Source organism: Phyllostomus hastatus, unplaced genomic scaffold (genome assembly GCF_019186645.2).
Source record: "Phyllostomus hastatus isolate PE091 unplaced genomic scaffold, TTU_PhHast_1.1 phas_scaffold_345, whole genome shotgun sequence".
Classification (NCBI taxonomy): domain Eukaryota; kingdom Metazoa; phylum Chordata; class Mammalia; order Chiroptera; family Phyllostomidae; genus Phyllostomus; species Phyllostomus hastatus.
In genome coordinates, this window is record NW_025334024.1 from 12,534,394 (window position 1) to 12,557,877 (window position 23,484).

The following is a 23,484-nucleotide window of genomic DNA, read 5'->3' on the forward strand; positions in this document are numbered from 1 at the left end:
ACTTCTAGCCTCCCAGACCAGAGCAGACCCAGAGCGTGTCTTTCTCTTTTCACCTGTGGAAACTGTAATTATTTTTATTTTAAAATTGTTTGTGTGACTGTTTTATGTGTTCCCCACTGCCTTGCCCAAGAGAGCAATGACGTTTTTGTCTTGGTCACTCCAGTATTCTCAGTACCCTGGCTGGCATAAGTGCTCATTGAATGATTAGAATGACCTCTCTCCCGGCCTGGATTGCAAGCTCTTTGTCTCCCCGACACTCCTAATTTGGCATGTGCTTGAATCCAGGGCTTCAGCCCCGTCCCTCTGCCTGTGACAGCTGGCCTCTGCTGCTTCTCTCAGCAGACCTTCTTCTCCTGCCTCCTCCACGTCAGCTAGCCTGCTGTACCCAGGGGTCATGAAATCAGCTGAAGCCAGCAGAGGTATGCAGTACCTTGAACCTCTCAGCACAAGTCTTCAAACCCAGGGGTCTTCACCAGGCTTGGGTGAACTGGTCTGGGGCCAGGTGGGGTCCCCATGCTCACTGTCCATCTTTGGCTCAAGAGCCATAGTATTTATTCTTCACCCAGGGACCCACCTGGGCTGTCACACAGGGGGCCCGGGGGCGGGGGGGAGGAACAGAAATCATATAGCATCAAGTATTATTGCACATGGTCCTTTTATTTTCTGCAGCAAAAATGATTCCTTCCTGCAGACCCAGAGCCTCGGGCTGGCAGAGGACTATTTACAGACATGAGCATGACGGTGATAAATAGCGATCCTGGGACAGTGGTTCTACACTGATGAGGCAGAGGTGCAGGCTCCAGGCTGAAATGTAACGTGGGCATTGAGTCACAGGCTGGCACCCAAGAGAGTTCCAGTTACTTCTGGGTTAGAAAGATGTGGCTATTTAAAGGTCCCAAGATCCAAATGTTTGTGTGGCAGATGGACAGCTCCTGGCTGGATACATACATCCAGGTTTGGGGGAGACACTTCCCAGTGGAAGCCGTCCCTCCCCTTAATTCTTCACATCTCCGAGGCGGAGCTGGGCAAAGGAAGTGGCCAGCTCCAGCGCCTCCTGCAGGCAGCCCACGTTCTTGCCTGTGGCCTGAGCAGACACATCTTTGCCACCACCTTTGCCATCCATCAGGCCTGACACCTGCTGCACCCACTCACTGGCTTTCAAACCCCGGTTGGCTGCATTCTGGAAGACACGAAGGTGATGTGGGCATCAGGACAGAGGATGGGACTGAGGGAAGGATGAAGAGGGGAGGGAAGGAAAAACGATGGGAGAACCACACACACCCACTCCTGCCCTGGATGATGCTGCTGGAGGCTGAGGCAGACCCTAAAGGGGTACCATGGTTAAGACAAGGCATCCTGAGTGACAAAGCCAGGTATCAGCCAGCACAGTTACACATCCACCAAGGAGAAGGCCTAAGGGGTGCTAGAGGTGACCAACAGGTGAGCAGGAGAAGGGTCATTTCTAACCGGGGCTGCACAAACATGTGGGGTTGGGCAAACAACTGTAAGAACCAAGCTCCCTCATTAAAGCTGCGGACATCACTTCCCACTGGCATGGGGCTGCAGGGCCCGGAGCAAGGCTACAGCCTGTTCTGACCTGGGGGACTTGACACAAGCACATGATCTTGCCAGCCTCGTTATCCACTGTGAAGAGCATGGCAGCCGTCTGTGGGGAATGCGTCTTGAAGAGCTTCAAGGCTTCATTCAGGGCCTGTGGGAGAACCTGGCATCAGGCCACGGCCCTAGGGAAGGGGGCCATGCTCTCCATAAGTGCATCGAGTTTGCAGAGCTCAGGTCTCAGAGCACTTCCTGAACCCCACCCCTGGCCCCTTCCTGGAGCAGGTACTGGTCCTAGGAACCTGCACGGAGAGGGACTCAAGCACAGGGCCTGGCCCACACTCTGACTAAGGTTTGCCTTCCATCTCCAGGAACCACAGCTCTCCAGCCACCATGGCTCAGCCTCACCCCAACCCCAGAGTGTGGGCCCTCAGGCAACCACTTCACTCAAAGCCACAAAGCTCAGACTTCAGCCACCAGAGGGCCAGTGAGAGGAGATGAGCAGCAGAAGGACGCAGAGTAGTGCCTGGAACCCCAGTCCCTGGAGCCCCAGCCCCTGGTTGCCTTGGCTGATGCTCCGCTCTCCATCTCCAGGATGACGAGGGGCTGGTTGGGGTTGCTGTCAATGAGCTGCTTTGTCTTTTCCAACACCTGTGAGGAAGGAAGTCCGGAAGAGAGGTCTCAGGGCCACAGCCCAGACTGCAACCCAGACAGCAGTCTGCACAGACTTTGCTGGTAAAGCCCCCCAGGTCCCTGCCAGCCACCAGCACTGCCAGGACTCACTCGCTTCTGGACATCAGCTTTGCAAGCTCGGTCCAGGTCATCCATGATCTTCTTCAGGGATTTGAGACTCTCCCGGAATTCATCCTTCTGCCACTGGGGGATGACTGCGGTGGCCAGGGCCTGGAACCAGAACCAGAGGGCCACTCGGGTATGAACCACAGGGCCAGGATGTGAGGCTCCAGCCCAGTCCAACCCACTCTTCTGGCTTTGAACACCGAAGTCCTCCCGATTAATATCCAGAAGGAGAAAGAAAACAAAAAATAAAAACGTATCCACTGGCCTTGAGACCAGCCACTTTATGAGTAATTACAGCAGTTTTAACGAGCAGGGCTGGAGAGGAAGAGGCAGAATAAAGGGCTGGGAACTCTGTAAGTCCTGGTCCCTTACCAGGCAGTGAACACGGCCCATGAAGGGCTTACTGGAAGTCCCGGAATATTAACAAATGCCAGAAGGCCTGGAAACTGGACATTCACAGCACCTCCCCCAACCCTCCCAACACCAGGGCCCACTCATGCTTGGCATGGGCTCCCCTGCTACTGGCAATGGGGGCAGCAGGCAAGTTCCAGGGTTCCATGGGCCCGGATCCAGGGACTCCCTATTGCAAGGCTGCATGACAGCAGAAGTCGGTCCAAAGGCCCAATGCACCAAGAACCAGGATTTGAGGGTTCTTTTGGAACAGGGTGTGTCTGATTCATCAGGCCCAGGACCCAGCCCTGAGCAGGCCCTACAGAAAGAGGGAAACCACCCTACCTCACCGAGGTCGGCAACCTCCCTCTGCACGTCCTTGTTCGGCGCAGTCTGGGCCTTCACTTTGGCCTCCATGACACAGAGGGATTTCTTCAAGCTCTCTGCTTTCCTGAGGGCCTGGGGGAGGGGGGTGGGCAGTCAGGGGTGAAAACTCCGGGTAACTTTCAGCTTCGATATTCTGTCTGTAGACAACTGTGGCCAACGCTGATGAGAGGCTATGGAACGACACACCCCGGGACACCAGAAGTTTCTCCTCAGGGAGCCTCTGTCCCAAAACAGCAGCACCTTCCTCCTGTGCCTGGCCAGCAGAAAGGCCACACCAACTCGGCTTCAGGGGATAGCTGAGAACTCGTACGTCAGGCACCTTCCTCACCCCACCAGGCAGCAGCACACTTCAGGCACAAGCCACAGTCCCCGCCCCAAGCAGCAGTCCCCAGCTGGAACTAGACACACGCCCAGGGAGCTGTGGCTGAGTGCTGGGGGCACTGGAAGCCACGACAGAACTACAGCGCACCCTCCTGGGCACAGATATGTTCCTGGGTAGAAGGCGAGATTCTCATATGCTTTAAAGATTAAACTCAAGATAGCTATCAAGTCTTCTGCACTGGTGGCTTTCTTTTGCCAGGGAGAGGTAACTGCAGGACATTTTGGGGGTAGCCCTATACTTCTGCTTCTGACTGCAGCAGCCATGTAACCATCCGCACTACCCATCTGCCAGATTAATAAGCTTCTCTTGTTCCAAGTAAGCCATGACCCAGCCTGATCTGCTCACCTTCTGGGCTTCAGCACCTGTGACCGCCACAATCCTCCTGATGCCCTTGGCAATAGCTTCTTCGCTCACAATCACGAAAGCTCCCGCATGACTTGAATTCTGCAGGTGACTGATGGCAGAACGCAAAGTCTGTGGTCATGAGGCACAGGCGCCGTGGTCTCTGCTGCACCCCCTGGCTCTACAGCCCTGAGCCCTCCCAGGTAGCTGCTTCCAGCGAAGCTCCCACAGAGGGCGGTGGAAAAAGGCCCTTCACGTTTGAGGGAATTTCTGAATCGGACTCCGGCCCTGAAGGGGACGAGAAGGCCTGGGGCTGACAGCAGTGACACTGAGCAAGACACCACCTTTCCAAGCCTCCGTTTTCTCATGTATGAATGGGTGTTATGCCCCCTCACCCACTTGATTTTGGGGCTGTTGCAAAAACCAACTGAGATAAATGAACATGTGTGCAGTCCCTGACACAACACAGCACCAATGCTGGCGGGCTCTACGTTCACTCACGTTTTTGGCTCTCTCGGGAGAATGTAAATATGTTCTTCTACCCCAGCTCACTAGCTGAGAATACTGGAGAGACTACCTTTAAAATCTTACCATGACCCCTTACACAACCAGGTTCTGTTCCCCAGTTGCTCAGAGAATCTCTAATGTTCACTGTCTCCCAGCCGCTCTGTGAGGGTGGCGCAGGGCGGTCAGAAGCTGTGCTCCGTGCTCTGAAGACTGTGTGCACAGTGTCGAGGCAGCAACAGGCCTAGAACCTGGTCCCCAGGTCCCCACCCTGCCCTCCACACGCCCTCCTGTTCCCTGCCTTCCTGAGACATGTGGGAAGCCCTGGATGGGCTCGCCGTGGCCCTAAGAAGGCTTTTACCAGGCTTCCTTTGGAAGCAGGAATTTTCCAGGCCACCATATCATCCCAGAGGACACCACGGAGGTCCCAAGTTCCATGGAGGAATTCAGGTGGGCAGAAATCAGTGGCTGCCCCAAGCCAAACTGAGCTGGGTCTGCCATGGGGCCTGACCCGGCTCTGGGACCATGGGGCTCGTTGCTCAGATGCTGTTCAAGCTGGCAAAGGGAGTCAAGTGAGGCCCCAGGAAAGGGAAAGGGCTGGGACTGGATCCGGAGCTCGAAGAGCACTCCACGGCCTTGCTAAATCCTGAATTCACAGGCCAAGGGTCCCAACGCTCACTGGGACAAGCTCAAACACTCGTGTGGTGAGTGCTTCCTTCTCCCAGGAAGGTTTCGTCACAAGCCCAGGGCACGTTAATGTCAGACACAAGCACTAGGACGTGAAGGTTCTCGGGAACGCTGTCTGCCAACTGCATTCCTGAGGACTTCATTCAACCTCAAGATAAACAAGAGCTGCTCTAGGACCCACAGCCTCCAGAGGTAATGCCAGTGACCCCGCTCTGCTGCACCCCGAGGTACTCACGTTCCCCCACAGAACTCAACAGAAGTGAGTGAGCCAGCAGGGCCAGAGGGGTCGTCCAACAGCTCGGACACTGGGACCCCGATGGAGACGACCCGCACGGGATCGGGATAGGTTTCGTCGAACACGGCCCGCAGGCCCTGGATGGCCTTCGCTGCTGCCAGGGGGCAGTCCTGGGCATAGACAGGCTGCAGGGAACGAAGACAGAAACTAAAGCTGGAAACACCTTCTCTGGAGGGGCCGCAGGAAGCGCTAGGGAGAATGTGGTCCTGCAGGCAGGCCTCTGGGCTTCTAACCCCAGCGCTGCTGCTCCCAAAGCGTGACTCCGTGTGTAGTCGAGGGGATCAGAATAGGATTTTCCACAAATGCTTTGTTAAACCGTGAACCAGACCTCCTGGGGATGTGCTATATGTAAAAACAGAGCTAACTAGAAGAGTCCTGGTTGCCTGAGCAGGGAGTAGAGCAAAGACCTCTCTGCCTGCTCCCCTGGGGCCCTAAGGCCCCTCCACGGAACATCACACCCCCCCATGCAGTATGGTTTGAGAATCACTGCTTCAGGCAAACCTGTGTGCCAGACAGAATTCTGTAGGACAGCACACAGAATACGGTGGGACGGAGTGGGAGCACCTGGGCTGCCGAAACTCCGTGGACAGAAAGTGATGGAACAGGAAGGAGTGAGGTTCAGGACCCCGGAGCTTACACGTAATCCCACCTACCTTGGCTGCCTCGATCATCTCATTAGCAATCTGCTCGGCCTTCTTGATCTGCTGGGTGGACATGGCTCCCTTGGCAGTGAAGTCGAATCGAAGGCGGTCAGGAGCAACCAGGGAGCCTCTCTGGTCCGCTTCCCCAAGCACAGAGCGCAGGGCGAAGTTCAGAATGTGCGTGGCTGTGTGGTTGCTCATGACGGGTCTCCGCCGGGGCTGGAAAGGGCAGAGCCGGCTGGTGGAGGGTCTGCAACAGACTGCTCGCTGTCCCCTAATACTCGCTCTCCCCTTCTTCCTAAGTGCCAGCAGTCTTCGTTGGACACACTGCTGCCCAGAATAAAGACTACATTTCCTAGCTTCCCTTGCAGCTAAGTGTGCCTAAGGCCTAGTCAATGTACTGTAAGCAGACCCTCAAAGGGAAAAGGCATGCTTTCGCCTTCCTCCTCCTCCCTGCCTAGGACAGGAGTTGGCAAACTGTGGCCTATGGGCCAGATCTGGCCTGTCATCTGTTTTCATGACTAGGTCACGTAGAACACAGCCACACACGTGTGCACACATGGTCTACGGTGCTTCTGTGCCACAACAACAGAGCTGAGTGGCAGTGACAGAGACCGTATGTCCCAAAATGCTCCAAATATTTACAATCTGGCCCTTTCCAAAACAGTGCCAATTCTGGACCTGGACAATGAATCTGAGAGTCACCTTCATGGACCATGAAAGCAAGGGCCGCACCCCAGGGATGACGGCAGAGCAGTAAGCAGGGAGGAGCCGGGCCCGACGACTTTGCCGGGCACAGCCTCCCCGCCCCCCTGGGCTTTCAGGGGAGAAACACATTCCTAACTTGTTTAAGCTACTGTTTTTTTGGAGTTCTGTTACATGCAGTAGAAGCAATTTCTTAATTAATGTAGGATCCTGGGCCCCTGAAGAAGTATCTGAGGTTAACCTGGAGGAAGGCAATCCGTGAAAACCAGTCTGAGGGATCTCAGCTGAAATCACCGTGGACCGACACAGGAACAGAGAGATCTACCTCTCAGATACGTCCCTCACAAAATTCACTTGTAACGATCTACGTATAATTTTTCTTTGGAGTGAACAATGATGGACCAATTTCAAGCCAAGGAGGGGAATTCTTTTCAGGACGACCAGTGAGTCCATCAAATCACCACGATGCACAGTCCTGTGCCGCAGAGCAGCGTTTCCGTCGACGACAGGCCATGCAGCCCGGGTGAGCAGGCGGTGCCACCGCCCCGGCTCCAGCAGGCAGACCAGCATAATGCAACTCACCTCATCGATAAACAGCCGGACCTGGTCCCCCACTTTCAGGTGGCCGTAGATCGTCCCCACGTGCAGCACGTACCCTCCTCGCACCTGCGTGTTCTTCACCGTGAACTCAGTTTTCTGCAAGGAGTCGAGGAGATGATTGATAAGTAAACCAATAAACACGCATAGAATCAATTCTCTTTACATATTGAAATCACACACACAGACATTCTCTAAGACTCCTCACTGGCACGCGTACACACACACACACCATCAACACCATTATGTGTGTCATATGTGCACATGCAGCACAACGTGCCTATTCACCATTACACACACACGCCACTTCAGACACGCTCACACATATTTGACTAGGTCGCTCATCCAAGACTCATCCCGAGTCTCAGCGGTGGCAGAGCTGGAGGCTGAGACTTTGACAAGCATGTCTGCCCTTCAGAGAGCTGCCCCTCCTTACTGCGAGGACAGTGTGGAGGAACCGAGGATCAGCCTATGCACCCTGGCTGCGAGCAGCCTGCCGCAGGGCACCTGACGGCCGTGAAAGCAACACGGTGCCACGAGCAGCTCCCGCGGCTTCAGAAACACGGACCATGGAACACAACCCAGAGGTCAGTTGTGTCGGCTCCCCAAGGCCCAGAGTGCAGACCCCCTCCCTGGCCCACAACGAAGAATGCTGGCTCACGTCCTCGATGCTGTCGTCAACCTTCACCAGGTAGCCTTCGTCGTAGATCTGCCCTCCCTGCTCAGCGTAGAAGCAGGTCTTGTCCAGCACCACGCCACACTCCTGGCCCGTGGACACCTCTTGCACGAACCTCTTCTCCCTGCGCAGAGCCATCACTGTGGCCACCGTGCTCTCGAATGCTGCACAGAGGGGGACACCAGGTCAGGACTGCGCACACACTCTGTCTTCCCTGGCGTTTGCCGCATTCTGTTACTCAAACTCTCCTCAGGGCCTAACTATCTAACTTCGTTCCAGAAAGGAGACACTAGATTCCAGAAAAAGGTTTAACACGCTGGCTTTCCACCAGGGAATACAACACTCAGCAGGGCATCCAAACTGTCCTGGCTCGCTGGGACCAAGGGCTTCCCGGGATGCAAGACTTTCAATGTCGAGACTGGGACAGATCTGGGAGAATGGGATGGTCGGCCACCCTGATCTGAGCGACCGAGCAGAAACTGGGGAATCTGATCGGTAGTTCTTCAAGAGTAGTAATAAAATCCCTACTTCAAGTCCAATTCACAAAGAATATACTCTTGTGGGCTTGCTTGGATAGATTTAGGTATTTCTGCTGGAGCAAAAGAGCAAAAACATGTAGTGCCTGTTTACTTCTTTTGATTCTTCACAGCCTTAGACTGTTACTAACCCCAATGCAACATTCAACAGCCACTGTGATACGCATAAGGTGCATTTCCTGAAGATGTTACAATGAGAGGCAACTGGTGAAGAATACAAGGAATCTCCCTGTAAACCTCAAAACAAACCAAGAAAAAAAAAACTACCTCCCTCTGAATTTATAATTATTTCAAAATAAAGAGTTAAGGAAAATCAACCGCCAAGAGTTTACACGAGTAGAAACCCACACAGCAGGGCTGTGCAGCGCTACAGGGGAGGCCCCACCCAGGCCCAGCTGACGTACTGTAGCTCCCACCGGAGTCCGAAAGGTAACTGTACTTCGGAGAATCATCTGTGGCCTCCAGGCTCTTTTCCCGGAGCTCTTCGATAGCATAGATGTCCAGCATGATGTGGTCCTCGCCACCGGCTCCCTTGCCCTGTGATTTCAGCTGCCAGAAAGAGAAACAAGCACAGTCACCCCCCCAATGTAAAAGAGAAAGAACCCTGAAGTGCTCAAAACTGCTACACTGTGTCCAATGCAAAGCTTAGCACTATGGACATTTAGGGCCAGGTAACTCTCTGTTGCTGGGGCTGCCCTGTGCCCTGCAGGATGCTGAGCAGCATCCCTGGGCTCTGCCCACTGCATGCCAGGAGCATTGTGCTCCCAGCTGTGACAACCAAAAATACCTCCAGACCTTATCGTCAAATGTCCCAAGGCGCCAAAATGCCCCTGTTGAGACCCACGTCTAGGGAAAACCAGAATTTCAAAGACTTTAATGAAAAGAAACTCTTGCTTGCTTTGCAGCCAAGTCCTGCCTTGGTAGGCACTGTGCCTCCTGCTCACTCCCCAATTCTTCACCTGGGCCAGTTTCCTCTCCTCTTCAAAGCCGTCCATATCCACCACCAGACCCTTCTCTTCAGCAATCAGCCCAGTGAGATCTACTGGAAAGCCGTAGGTGTCGTAGAGGAGCCAAGCAGTGTCCCCTAAAGAGCACAAAGGAACTCTGTCAAGTAACATCAACAGCCCCTTCTTTTCCACCCCAAGTCCTCCACAGGAGGACAGTGACAGTGACAGAAGAGATTAAAGAGAAAAGATAGGTCAGTGTTGGTTCTGCGCACTTGTCAAAAAACCCATCAAGCCCTGGCTATGAGCACCCTAGGCCCCTGACCCTGGGAGGCAGAGCTGGGCAGTAAGGTCTAAACCCCTAGCTCTCCAGACTCCCCTCTGGCTTGCCCTGGGCCACCATTCACTTATCCCACTCCCTGCTTTCTTTAGAAGTCCCCAAAGAGCCCTGGCTGGTATGGCTCAGTGGACTGAGTGCCAGCCTGAGAGCCAAAATTCACAGGTTCGATTCCCAGTCAGGGTGCATGCCTGGGTTGTGGGCCAGGTCCCCAGTAGGGGGTACACACAAAAGGCACTGATTGTACATTGACATTTCTCTCCCTCTCTTTTTCGCTCCCTTCACCTCTCTCTGAAAATAAATAAGTAAATAAATATATATTTTTAAAAATCCACCAAATCTTTTGGAAATCACTTGGAGGAAGTACAAGAGGTCTCCTAGCAAAGCTCTGTTTCTTAATTTAAACAAGTATGTTCAGTTTGTAAAAATTTACCAGGTTTCCCCTTGTCCATTATATTTCAGGGAGAAAAAAACACGTTCAGAAAATACAAAAATAAAAAAAAGGAGCCCTGGCCGGCATGGCTCAGTGGATTGAGCACCAGCCTGCAAATCAAAGGGTCACAGGTTCGATTCCCAGTCAGGGCACATGCCTGGGTTGCGGGCCAGGTCCCCAGTAGGGGGCACTTGAGAGGCAACACACATTGATGCTTCTATCCCTCTCTTTCTCCCTCCCTTCCCCTCTGTCTAAAAATAAATAAATAAAATCTTTTAAAAAGGAGGGGGAGGTAAAAAAGGAAAAATACTTTTAGAATTTATCCAGTCTAGTAAAAATTAAAGCAAGCTTCAAAAACCAGTCTATACAATATGGTCCCATTTTTGCTTGAAAACACATGCATGCGCGCACACACACACACACACACACAAATTTATACACAAATAGAGAAAAGTCCTGAATACACCAAGCTCTTAAGAGCTGTTACCTCTTAGAAATCTATTTGGAAAAGAGGATTTTCCCTTTTACTTCTGTGTTGTTGGAATACTGTACCATAATTATGTACTTTGTAATTTTAATATAAACCTCATTTTACACTACAAGCAGTTTAACCAAGCTTTGCTTAGCCTCTACAGATATCGGAGTCCACTGTCAGTTTGGGGAAAAAGGGCTCGCCTCTTCCAGAAAGATGAAACAGCCTAGGCAGAGAACGGAAGAAACTGGTCCTTACCAGGAATGGTCTTGCTGTCTCCCAGGCTCTGAATTTTCCTGTCTAGGATGCGACGCCCTCTGCTGAGAGTCTTCAGAAATTGCACTTCTTCTTCATTAATGATGTCCTTCACCATGTCTGGGTCCTTCTTTAGCTCAGGAAATGCATCTCCCTGGCAAAGGGGAAACAGATGTGGGCCCCGTGAAGCCAGTGACTATTCCAGGACCCCTTTGAAAGTTCTCACGAACATTATCCTACCTCCCACCCTCGCCCTCTTAAGGTATGTGCTTTAGTACAGAAGCAGTAAGGAGGGAAGTGGAGACCTACCAGGGACTGGACAACAACATCTACTAACGTAGCAAAGAAACCCTTGCTGGCACCGAGTTTTTCATGGGAGTACCGTACGGCCCGGCGGAGAATCCGTCTCAACACGTACCTACAGGAGGCAGAACCCGGTGCCCAGTCAGACATGTTCCCAGCGGAACGTTTTGTAGTTCTTTGGGATTGCAGTCTCTTGCAAAGACGTTCTTTTATCCTGTGATTGCTTCCTTTTGAATTCCCCAAGGTCAATTATATGAATTCTGGCACAAAACTCAGTAACATGCCAAATATGCATCAAGGAAGACCTGGGGTAATCCTGGTTTGTTTTCTTGACCCGACATGGAGGTAAGAAATACAGACCAAATGGTGGACCTGACATCCGCGATCCCAGGCCCTGCCTGTCAGTAATGAAGCTGCTGGAGCTAGTCGAGACCAAGACCCACCCCCACCCCCGCTGCTGCCAGTACTCCATCAGTACTTGGCAGCACAGATACAGTGACAACTTTCTAGTGTGGGCTGAAACGCCCTAAAATAATAAAGCTTCCCTCCAACTAGCTAGAAGACAAAGAAAACAATAGAAAAGCATCGCTAAAGTTCCACGGAGCCCTAACACTGCCCCGTGAGTAACATACTCACCCCCGCCCCGTGTTGTCAGGACGGCCGCCGTCGGCCAGGGCCACAGTGATGGTCCGAGCGTGGTCAGCCAGCACCCGGTAGGCCATGTCGATCCCGTCAGCGTCATCAGCACCAACCTTCCCAGTGTACGGCCGGGCACCTGTGCCCTACAGATAACACGCAGGAGGTGGTGTATGAGGGAACAGCCTTTCTGGCGGTGCCTTGCCTGGAAAGGTTCTGAAAGGACTGAGGGGCATTTGGAGAAAGAGCGATCCTCCCGCCTGATCTCACAACCCCAAGAAAGGTGAGAGCAGTGGGAGAGCCTCCAGGTGCCCCGTGCCCTCCACAAACTACAGTGCCTTGTGCCCAGAGCTTTGTGTTAGTAACAGTAAAGGTGGCGGACGGTCACAGCTGCCCTCAGCTGGCAAAGCACCTGGTTCTACATCTGACAGCACCGAGAAGAGTCCAACTTCCAAAGAAGTTGGCACTGTTTGCAAAAGGACTCGTACCTTCTGAATGGCTTCAAAGTAAGGCACAAAAAGGTCAGTGTCATAGTTGGACATCTTATTCTGCAGCACAGACACCAGTCTCTCCAGGCCCATCCCTGTGTCAATGCTTTTCTTAGGAAGAGGTTTCAGAACTCCATCCGCTTCCCTGCGTGACCCAGGGAGAAAGGAAGCTGAAACGGGGACTCAGGCTGCTGCCCCACCTTGCTGGTTAACACACATTTACACAGCAGTGTGTGGACTGACTTCTTGCCATTTGCCCCACCTAGTTCGGGGGAAGGAGGGGCATGAAGGGAGAAAGGTAATGAGAAGTTCTCTAGGGTTTCTTTAGGAAGGAGGCAAAGCTTCAGGGAAATAAACTTTAGCCCTGGCTGGTGTGGCTCAGTGGATTCAGTACCGGCCTGCAAACCAAAAGGTCTCTGGTTGAGTCCCAGTCAGGGCCCATGCCTGGGTTGTGGGCCAGGTCCCCGGGCTGGGAGCATGTGAGAGGCAACCAATCGATGTCTCTCTTCCTCTCTTTCTCCCTTCCTTCCCCTCTCTCTAAAAATAAATAAAATCTAAAAAAAAGGAAATAAACTTTAAAATAATAGTTCAAATCACAGCGAAAAATGACATTACAGAAATAACTCTTAAGCAGGTAACAAGGGGAATAAAACTAATTTGTAAAAGGATAAGCCCAGTCCTGACTGGTGTGGCTCAGCTGGCTGGGTGTCATCCCACAAACAGAAGGGTTTCTGGTTTGATTCCTGATCAAGGCATAGATATGCCAGGGTTACATGCCTGGGTTGCGGGTTCAGTCCCTTGCTGGGGCGCGTACAAGAGACAACTGGTCAATATTTCTCCCTCTCTTTCTCCCTTCCTCCAAAAATAAATAAGTAAGCCCTGGCTGGTGCGGCTCAGTTAGTTGGAACGTCATCCCATAATCGAAAGGTTGCAGGTTCAATTCCCGGTCAGGGCACATGCCTAGGTTGTGTGTTTGGTCTCCAGTCCAGGATCCCTGAGCCAGGCATGTACGCAGAGGCAACCAACTGATGCTCCTCTAGCACTGATGTTTCGCTCTCTCCCTTCCTCTCTCTCTAAATGTCCTCGGATGAGGAGAAATAAATAAATAAATAAATAAATAAATAAATAAATAAATAAATAAAATATATCTATAAAAGCCTAGCCCTGACCCAGAGACCAGAGGGAAAACTTGAAAAATAAAACTTAAAGAATATTACATAAGATCCCATGATGCCTTTAGTGCCTGCTTTAGCACTGCTTCACTGTCCCCAAAGCCTAGGACGAGAAGACAGCTACATGTTCTGAATTCCTCCTTCTCAACGCAGCTCAAGCACAGATGCTGCCCCTAGTAGGAGCGGTTCAGGACCCCAAGGCCACCTGTTATATTGGATGAACACGAGGTTCCAGATCTCCAGCACATTGGGGTCGTCCTGGTTGACGAGATGTGCAGCATCCCGACCACCGATCCGGTCATAGTGGATCTCACTGCAGGGCCCACATGGGCCCGTGTCACCCATCTCCCAGAAGTTATCCTTCATGTTGCCGGGGAGGATTCTGGAGTCATCCAGCCTGCACACAGAGGGGACGGTAAGCCCAGCTATAGCCACTGGCAAGAATTTAACAGACTTGCATCCACCACAAAAAGAGATCCTTATAAATTTCTAAAAAGACAGCCATTCTTTGGCCATTACTAATGCTAAGATTGCTTACAGATTCTGTTAAGGAGGCAGAACATGATTCTTCAAGACTGATCACAATAGTATTTCAAAATATACATAAGCTCCAATCATGACTAAAAAAGTACGCAAACACATGGATAAAGCCTAGAAAGGAACACATAAAAATGAAAATGTTGGCCCTGGCTGGAGTAGCTTGGTGGATTGAGCGTGAGCTGCGATCCAAAGTGTCGCAGGTTCGATTCCCAGCCAGGGTACATGCCTGGGTTGCAGGCCATAACCCCCAACAACCTCACACTGATGTTTCTCTCTCTCTCTCTCTCCCTCTCTCTCTCTCCCCCCACTTCCCTCTCTAAAAAAAATAAGTAAATAAATAAAATCTTTTAAAAAAGTGAAAATGTTTATGCTGAATAGGACCAGAATTTAACCAAATTTTCTTGACAAATGGTCCTCATTTTAAAAAATGACTATGTAGTGTAACAGTATATGTGTTAGAAAAACTGCTGATCAAAGTCACCCCCAATACCCCAATTTAGTCATCAGCCCTTTAAGATACCAGAATTTAATAAGATTAAAACATATCAAAATAGTTGACTGCTGAAAGTTGCTAGATAATAAAGCACTCAAAAAACCCCCGTGCTTACATAATAAATAAAGCACAGATACAGATGAAGCCAAATAAAACAGGATTCAGAAAGCCAAGATTAGCCTTGACCAGCCTGGCTCAGTGGGCTGGGCATTGTCCGGCAAAGCAAAAGGTCGCTGCTTCGATTCCTGGTCAGGGCACATGCCTGGGTTTCAGGCTAGGTCCCCAGTAGGGAGTGTGCTAGAGGCAATCAATCAATGTTTCTTTCCTATTTCTACATTTCTATGCAGATTTGAGTTTTTACTGTATGCATTATATGCAATTTCTAAAAATATGCAAAAATTAAAAAATATGAGAGAGACTCATGTTGGCTTTCCAAAACAGAATCACCAATTAAACCTACTAAGAAACCATGTGCGTACCAAAGAATAATTACTCCCAGTCACCCTGCCTTCACTGCAAAACGGGAAATGGCAACGCACTCCAAGCCGTAAGAGCCCACTCGGGCACTAAGTTTAAATATCATTTTATTCCTCCATGCTCCCCAAATGGGAGTTGCATTCTTACCCCAAGTTTTGCCAGATCTTTTTGCACTCCAAGTCTGCTTCTAAGCCAGCTGCTTCATCCCCACCAAAGTAAGTAACGTAAAGTCTTTCAACTGGAATGCCAAACTCCTGGGTGAGAAGTTCCAGAGCCATCTTACACGCCAATTCCTACAAAACGGAACAAAAAGAAAGATCTGGAACATGGCCAAACCAGTGTTTGGCTTATTCTACCGTTTAGCATGAGGACAAAAAGTCCAGATCCTGGGAACAGGGATATAAAACTACAATATCTTCATTATACACCTGGCAGAATTCAGGACTGATTATCAATTTATGCAAGAAATCCACATGTGAATGGAAATCATCAAATTATAGGTACTGCTTCCAGGAAGTCTTAAAACACCATCATTTAGGAGGTTCGCTCCTAAGGGCTATTCCATCCTTTCGAATTAGAACCCGCTTCCCTCAGTGGCGATGGTGTCTCGCTCAAAACCCCGGCGGATCTCCTGCGTCGAGCTCACCTTGAAGTAATCCCCGAAAGACCAGGAGCCCAGCATCTCGAAGAAGGTGTGATGATAGACATCCTTGCCCACGTCGTCCAGGTCGTTGTGCTTCCCCCCAGCCCGGATGCACTTCTGGGTGTTGGCAGCTCTCCTCAGCCTTGCCATCGGGTGGGATGGGTCAATGGTGTTCAGGAAGATGGGTTTGAACTGAAAAAGGAAGGGCAAGTTTCAACTTTTAAAGAGCTGTGGATGTGTCAGGTGGTCATACTAGCAGGAAGAGACCACACACAAACCGTTCAGCTAACGATTTAATTAGCACGGCATACAGAAACTTCTCCAAGGCAGGTGGCCCCCGGGGGCTGCAGCAGAGACAACCTGTCTCGGAGCAGCCTCTCCCTGGTCCTCGTTCTCTCACGGTCCCCACTGGTGACACCACCTGCGAGGGGGAAGGGCCTGCCAGAGCTAAGACAACAGCCAAAGGTGGCTGTGCTGAAAGATGTCCTTCCTCACAAATCTGACAGTCAAGGCTTCTACCATCTTTCTGGAAGAACTGATTCTAGGACTGATGTGCTGGCTTTGGCAGTAGAGGTGGTAAGGGAGAAAAAAATCTGAGACCTCCATTAACAGAGTAAAATCAGTATGACTGCATGTGTAAGGAAACCATACTGCCTTGCTTCGATGTATCACTGTTATACGTGTAACTCTGCCTTATTTTTCCCACTAGACCTGTCTTGTTTGATAACCACTGGCTACTTGTAAATATGAAAAATTAAATTAATTAAATTGAAATAATCAGTGATTAATCATAATTTTTTAAAATGAAAAACTCTGTCCCTCAGTCAGCTCCATAGTTGCACATGGCTGGTGGCTGGCATATTGGGCAGCACAGATGCAGAGCATTTCCATCACTGCAGAAAGTTCCATTGCATAATCCTGTGCTAGACCATGAATTCCTTAAAAGCAAAAGCCATCTTAGCACATTTCGTACCGCTCACAAGTTTTCTAGTGTTTGCCCCTCAATCCACAAGCAAAAATGAAGTATAAACAGTTTCTGCTATCAGAAGAGTCTTACAAACAACGGGAAGACAAAGAAACAATTCCCAAATGAAGGGAAAGGAGGAAGCCTCAGAAAGAATGCTAAATGAAATAGAGGCAACTCAACTATCAGATACTGAGTTCAGAGCAATCATTGTCAGGAAGCTCAATGAGCTCACAATGAGCTGCCAGAAACTACAGGGAAGCTACAATGAGCTCACTGCAAATGATATCAATATGAAAAAGGGAATAGAAACTATCAACAAGGGCCAAGAGTAAATGAAGAACAGTTTCTGCTATCGGTGAGAGTGGATAACAGGATGACAATAATGAAGGCTCTCTGGAACCAGAGACAAATCTGTCCAGCCCTTCCCCTGGGGGTGCAAGGAGAGCACCTCGTAAAGATCCACCCAAAAGGTTGTCAGGTGATATGAAGCAGCATGAACCTATGTGTATTCCATCGAGTGGAAAGAAAAAATTTCCTACGAGAGCCTGCAGTGTTTGTGCCACCCATGGAAAAAGGAGTGAATCTAGATACTTATGTAAATTTTGTTTGGCCCCTCTTCATGGATGTTTTACACAGTACCATACATTAAAAAAGTACGAAGAACTTTAATTGTTTAATTAGTTGTTTAATGTTTTTGTAAATAAAAATGTTATAATTATTAAAAAACAACACCTAACGTGCATTATGATCTGTAGTTATGATGATTTAAATAACGTGCAGTTTGCCCAAAAACGTGCGGTCCCTGGCATATGTCTTAGAGATTTCTATGCAGTACGCAATGTGTTAAGTATCTCTGTATATCCAGCACCTAGCATAGTACTAAAAAAAAAGCAGATGCCTAATAAATACAGTATTTTAAAAAAGCAAACAAAACAGTCAAAATATTTCTGATTAAGAGACAATATAGCAAAAAAGTTAAGCAAATGACGGCCTGGGTTCAAATCCATACTGCGGCATTCACCAGCTATGTGAGCTTGGGTAATTTACAAGAGCTTTCAGTGTCTCAGGAGGAACCTACAGAGCGAGGATTAAATGACCTACTACATGTAAAAGACACAGAGCAGTGCCTGGCACAGAGCAAGCGCATGCTGAGTGATAGCTATCATTACTCAGAGAGTGTTTATAAACACCGGACTCCCATGGTTCTTCTACCCCGTATGGTCTGCACATGCGCCTAGGTACACCTATATGGAATAGAGCCCTTCCAGTATTCCAAAAAAACCCATCACCTTGAATGGGTCCACCTAAAATTGGCACCCCTCAATTCCGGGTGTATGCACAGGACTCACGAATATAACTGAAAACATTTTCATTTTTGTAATTCCATAGTTAATGTTCTACAAGATGGAAAATGTCTCCACTGCCTCTCATTCTCCATACCAGAAAAGAGACCTGAGAGGAGAAAAAACACTAACTCATCCCAGGGCACAGTGCCTCCCACGGGCTGGTGGGTCTGCTGGGCGCAAGCAGGGGTCCCAGAGAACAGGCGCAGGACAGCCCGAGGTCGCCCGCAAACCTGAATCCACTCACAGTCGGTATCCATCTGGTGAACAGTTTTCACCATCACAGGCGCAGTGAAAACTCCCATTATTTCAAGAAAAAACTGTTTTCTCTAACAGTAAGACTTTCAAATATCTTTTATAGTTCAACAGCCCCAAATACTAATCCTACTTTTAATAAAGTTTCTTCAGCAGTGTATCCAGATCAGCATTGGTGGCAACAGCTTCAAGAAAGAAGCCAAAACAAAACAAAACAAAACAAAACAAAAAGATAAAACTGCATGTCCTAGAATGAGAATGAAAGCAAAGCTTTGAAAGAATCCTGAAGAACTAACTTGTTTTATAAAGAAAAACCAAAGATAGTGAAGATATGAAGGAGAACTGCAATAACTAAGTTAACAAATCTCTTCAGGGCTCAGCAAGATTCTAACAAAATAGAGCTTTTTCATGGGGAAAAAATCCTGACTGACTAGACACAGGTTGTATTTTTCTTGAGAGGCATACAGATTTTATCTGTGGATATCAGGGTCTCTCATCACAATGAAAACTAGTAATAGCTAATGTTTGAGGACCTACTCTGATACTGTGTTAAACATTAATGCATTAACTTTATTTGCTCCTCACTACAACCTAAACCAAGCACTGTTATTATTCCTCAATTCACAGACAATGAAACAGAGGTTCAATGACATAAAGTAAGTTCCACACAACCACACAGTGAGTGGCAGACCCGGGACCCTGTCTGACTCTGGGCGCTTGGCTTTTATCACTGCTCTGCTGCCTCCTGTGTGGACAAACAGCCAAGAGGAAGGAAAAAACCTTACCTGGTTCATGCCGGCGTTGGCAAAGAGCAAAGTGGGATCATCCAATGGGATGGTGGCAGATGAGTGAACATAGGTGTGCTCATTTTTCTTGAAGAAATCTATAAACCGCTTCCGGATTTCACTTGCTGTGAGGGTTGAGTCCATCGTGAAAGTAACTCTACAGGACTAACTAAAGGGAAAAAATGAAGAAAAAGTAGGGGAATTGAAACTCAGAGATAACCAGACATTGCACAATATTCTTGGCTTTTCAGGCCAAGTCAAAGCAGGACATGGGTAAGCCGTTCGATCCTAAAACCTCTATGTTGTAATGTTCAAAGCTAAAATAATCATCAAAGCAAAACTTGCAGCACAAGCCCTGGCTGGAGTGGCTCAGTTGGTTGGGCATCATCCCGGAAACCAAAAGGTGATAGGTTCGATTCCTGGTCAGGGCACATGTCCGGATTGTGGGTTGGGTCCCCACTTGGGGCACGTGCAAAACCTGCTGTGCCAGCAGACAGCAGCCCCATTTGCTCTTCCTTCCTATGCCAAGTTCACTACAGTCAATACACCATCACATCAAGTAGAGCAAGAGGCGCTTTTCCTGCATGTATCCATTCATTCCAAAATATTTAAGGAGTATCCATTCTGTGCCAGGCCCTAGGCCAGGAATTAAGAAGTGGGAAAAACACAATTTACAGTCCAGCAGAGATGCCCACTCTGGGGATGGGGGAAGGGGGCGTTTCAGGATACCTAGATCCAAGTCCTTGAGTTACTTCACTTTACCAACAAAGGAGGGGTCCATACTAGAATAACTTAGTCTAAGGACCTTTCTAGCTCTATGTTAACCTCTGTGCTAATTCACATTCTGTGAAAAGTTCCATTATCTCCAAAGCCAATGTCTCAGGGAGTCTTGATATCTTTGGGAGGCTGCTGTCAGCAGCAGTGGACCTGGGGAAGAGTTTATCAGGCATGAACCGACCTCCACCCAACCTGAGCACCTCCAGAATCACAACTGGTCAACTGCTATTTTCAGCTATCAGATTAATAGTGAGTGAGGATGTTGCAGCCACACTGAGGCGGTAGAGCACAGCATCAGTGGAAGAGAGGGAATAAGAAGAGACAGAAATTAGGAAGTAAAACAACTTTACAATTTCAAAGCCCTTTCATATATATTACAATTTCTCTGGGGCAGGCTGGGGAGAAGTGACAGGCTTTGCTGGAGGATACCAACCACTAGCATGGGGCTGCCATACCACGCAGCACTGGGTGTCTAAAGAAATGGGAACCATCTCTCACAACCTATTTAAAAGTCTCTAGAATTTTTGACCCAACTCTAAACCTTAAATAAGTCACTTTGTTCTTTGTTTCCTTTGTTATAAGAAAATAACACCTATTCTGCCCACTCCACCTGGATGGGGTATGAAGCTCAAAAGCCATCCTGCACTAGGATGCAATGTGTAAACTGGAAAGCCCTAAAGAAACTGAATGGATGTTAGTACGTCACTTAGCTCCAAGTTTTCTTCCTGTTGATGAGTGAAAAGAAAACAAAGAAGTCTGAGTTGTTCTAACTTAAATCTATAGGAACTGCCCATGTTCCTGAGTGTATGTTGGAACTTGGAGTTAACTTCCGGGGGTGATTTCCGCGATTATCTAAGAATAGCCAGTTGCCATTGATACTCCAGCAGCCTTTGCTTCTTGTTTACAAATGAACTTTCCCGACTGTTGGTTACCACCCATCCAAAGGAACAAACACGGCCTTTCAGACTACCCCTGTCCTAGAACTAGCCCTGCTTCACCTTCTCCCACTCCCTTCACCTAGAGCCAATGTTGAACTCTTCCATAACAACTTACATCTTCCTGCTTCTACCTTTTCTCCCTCCCCAACTCCGGGATGGTAGGCACGTTGCCTTTTCCACCTGGTACAGCTACTGGTGGTTTAGACCTCATGTTTCAGGACCTGGTCTTCTTTTCTTGCTAGCAATGGCCCAACAAAACCTTTCTTTTAAAGACCTTCAGTTGTGGATGTTAATTTTTTTTTAACATGAGGAAGATAAAAAAAGATGTATACAGTGAACATGAAACTCTGACTCTCAGATTTTTTAAAAACCCTCACTTGAGGATATGTTTATTGACTTCAGAGAGAGAGAGGAAGTGAGAGAGAAACATCTCACCTGCCTCCTGTACCCACCCCGACCAGGGATCGAACCCGCAACCTAGATCTGTGCCCTGACCAGGAATCAAACCCACAACATTTTGGCGTACAGGACAAAGCTCCATGCAATTGAGCCACTTGGCCAGGTCTTGGATTTTGTTTCAACCAAAATTTCAATTGATTTACTCACAACTCAATCAACTTTTACTCAAACAAAAGCCCTCTGGGCAAAAAGATGGTGAAACACTGGCTGATGGGGCCAAGTAGCTGACTGAAAGTCCCACAGATAAGGACTTTGTGCCCGTGCTGAGGAGTCAAGGCTCGAGCTTCTGGAAACTCCATCACACCACATTCTTCCTTATCCCATCTCATCATGGCTCTCAATCTCAATAATGGTGACAAAAATGAACTTATGGTAGTAATTTTGAGCAGCACTATTTTAGCTATTTTACAACGTTCACTGCTCCACCTCTACCTGGACTACCTGAGACAAACAAGCAATTAAATTCAGAGACACATGTACTTTCCGTTGTTGCTTATTCACTCAACTTCCTGAATGCATACTTTGGTACTAGGAACTAAGGTGAGAGTCGTATACAGAAATAACTGCAGGATGATGTAAAAGAATCCAATATATTGACAATAATAAGCCAAATAAAGGCTGGGATTATTAAAAACGGTGTCACCACCACCACTGATTCACCCATTCAATATATGCATAAATAAGCTGGCAGGCTCTATAGGATTTAGAGGTAGCACAAAGGAGGGCCCTCAGATTCCACTGCTCAGCAGAAGCTGTAAAAGTCTTGAGTACCTTAAGTCACACTGGCCTTTTGATTTAAGGACTTTTCAACAAGCTCTTCATTTGCTAGGTAAGCTGTCTACTCTACTCCCACTCTTTCCCTTTTCCTAGTTACTTTCTCATTTTTGATACCTCAATTTCAGAGACTTATTTAAGGAAGCCTTCTCCTTCTTGATCAGATTCTCCCTATTTTATTCTCCAAACCCCAGGTGTCTTCCCTCCTAATTTGAAGGCTTGTTTAATGTCCATCTCCCCATCAGGCTGTAAGTTCCATATTAGTGGAACTCATGGCTGTTTTTTGCTCACCAGTACAGGTATGGCCTCACCATCTAGTACACTGGTTGCTAATAAAGTATTTCATGAGTAGCATTAATACATTTTTAAGAGCAAACTCTGAATGAACTTAAAGCACAACAGGAAACACAAACTGAGAAAGTAATCGTTGAACATGATGGGGCCTGGATCAGTATCGGTTATGTAGCTAATTTTAAGCATTTAGAGAATGACTCACAGAGATTCCACCCTTGACCACGTTCCTCACCCCCAGGAGATACAGACCCGGGGAAATAACACCTCAGTTTTGGGTGGGTAGTCAATGACAACCGTGAACCTCCCAAGATCGTAGTCCTCTGCAAGGCCACCCGAGGCCGTCCCACTCCTAGCGCTCGGCAGCCATACGCACCCGGTAGCTGCCTTAGCCGGCTCCAGCCCAGAGTCCGCTTCCAGAAATATCGCGAGGCCTGCGCCAAGGACCCGCTGTGGCCGCTGCGCTTTCAGACCCCGGGCCCAGCCGCTCTCGACCTTTTCCGAAACCCGCCTACTTCTGCCGAAGGTCGCGATCCCGCACTCCCAAGTCAGAGCCCACCGCCAGTAGTCTGCGACTACCTGTTCTCACAGACGCGCAGAGGTACCCGGTCTGGGCCAGCACTAGCCGCAGCGCGCACCGCCCCGTCCAACCAGAGCGCGCGGAGGGAAAGTGCCCCACAGGGCTCTACCTCTATGAGTCTTTATTGGCCAGTAAACATGCCAATCAATCCAAGCTTCTTAGTCGGTTTCTGGGAAGGCAGCTCTAAATTGGCTGATGCAATGGCGTGGAAAGGAGGAGTACGTCACCTGATAGGGTAGGATGCGGACTCCTGGAGGCTGACATTTTGGTTTCCATATGAAAGAACAAATGGTCGATACGGTTAATAAGAAACGGTGACATGTGTTTGCTAGAAGTCACAGCTCTTTGTGTACAGTTCTGTTTATTTTAGTTGCAGAATGACATGCAGACCCGAAAGATTCTGATATAATGAGCCTATAAATACACTTGTCGTTGTCAGACCTTCTTGGATTTAGTGTGGAAGAAGTAATTTAATCGTTGAAGGACAATTAATTTGGCATCTGGCCGTCGATTTGCCTTTGAGAAACAATAGTTAATGTTTATATGCGAAGTATATTAAAAATTTCCACAGAGATTATTTGATTTTTAAACTGTATGAAGCTGGTCAACTGGCATCCCTTTTTAT

The 23,484-nt window shown here is 48.8% G+C and overlaps 1 protein-coding gene across 4 annotated transcripts; it reads right to left on the reverse strand.

Annotated features, from left to right (window-relative positions):
- Nucleotides 1-636: 636 nt before the first annotated feature.
- AARS1 (alanyl-tRNA synthetase 1) lies at nt 637-22,954 on the reverse strand. 4 transcript variants are annotated; one of them, XM_045818930.1, is made up of 21 exons: nt 22,859-22,954; nt 19,041-19,209; nt 15,694-15,882; nt 15,195-15,340; nt 13,743-13,934; nt 12,366-12,510; nt 11,878-12,023; nt 11,248-11,356; nt 10,942-11,092; nt 9,457-9,581; nt 8,902-9,046; nt 7,947-8,125; nt 7,271-7,384; nt 5,996-6,202; nt 5,283-5,467; nt 3,860-3,968; nt 3,091-3,204; nt 2,341-2,460; nt 2,122-2,208; nt 1,598-1,711; nt 637-1,180 (listed from the first exon to the last, which is right to left on the reverse strand). In XM_045818930.1, the coding sequence occupies exons 2-21, from the start codon at nt 19,182-19,184 to the stop codon at nt 995-997; spliced, it is 2,907 nt and encodes a 968-aa protein (XP_045674886.1). In that variant the 5' UTR covers nt 19,185-19,209; nt 22,859-22,954; the 3' UTR covers nt 637-994. The 4 variants fall into 4 exon arrangements, with proteins under 4 accessions (XP_045674886.1, XP_045674885.1, XP_045674888.1 ...); XM_045818929.1 differs by having other exon boundaries at nt 22,656-22,929; XM_045818932.1 differs by lacking the exon at nt 22,859-22,954 and adding an exon at nt 22,532-22,659.
- Between the last annotated feature and the right edge of the window lie 530 nt (nt 22,955-23,484).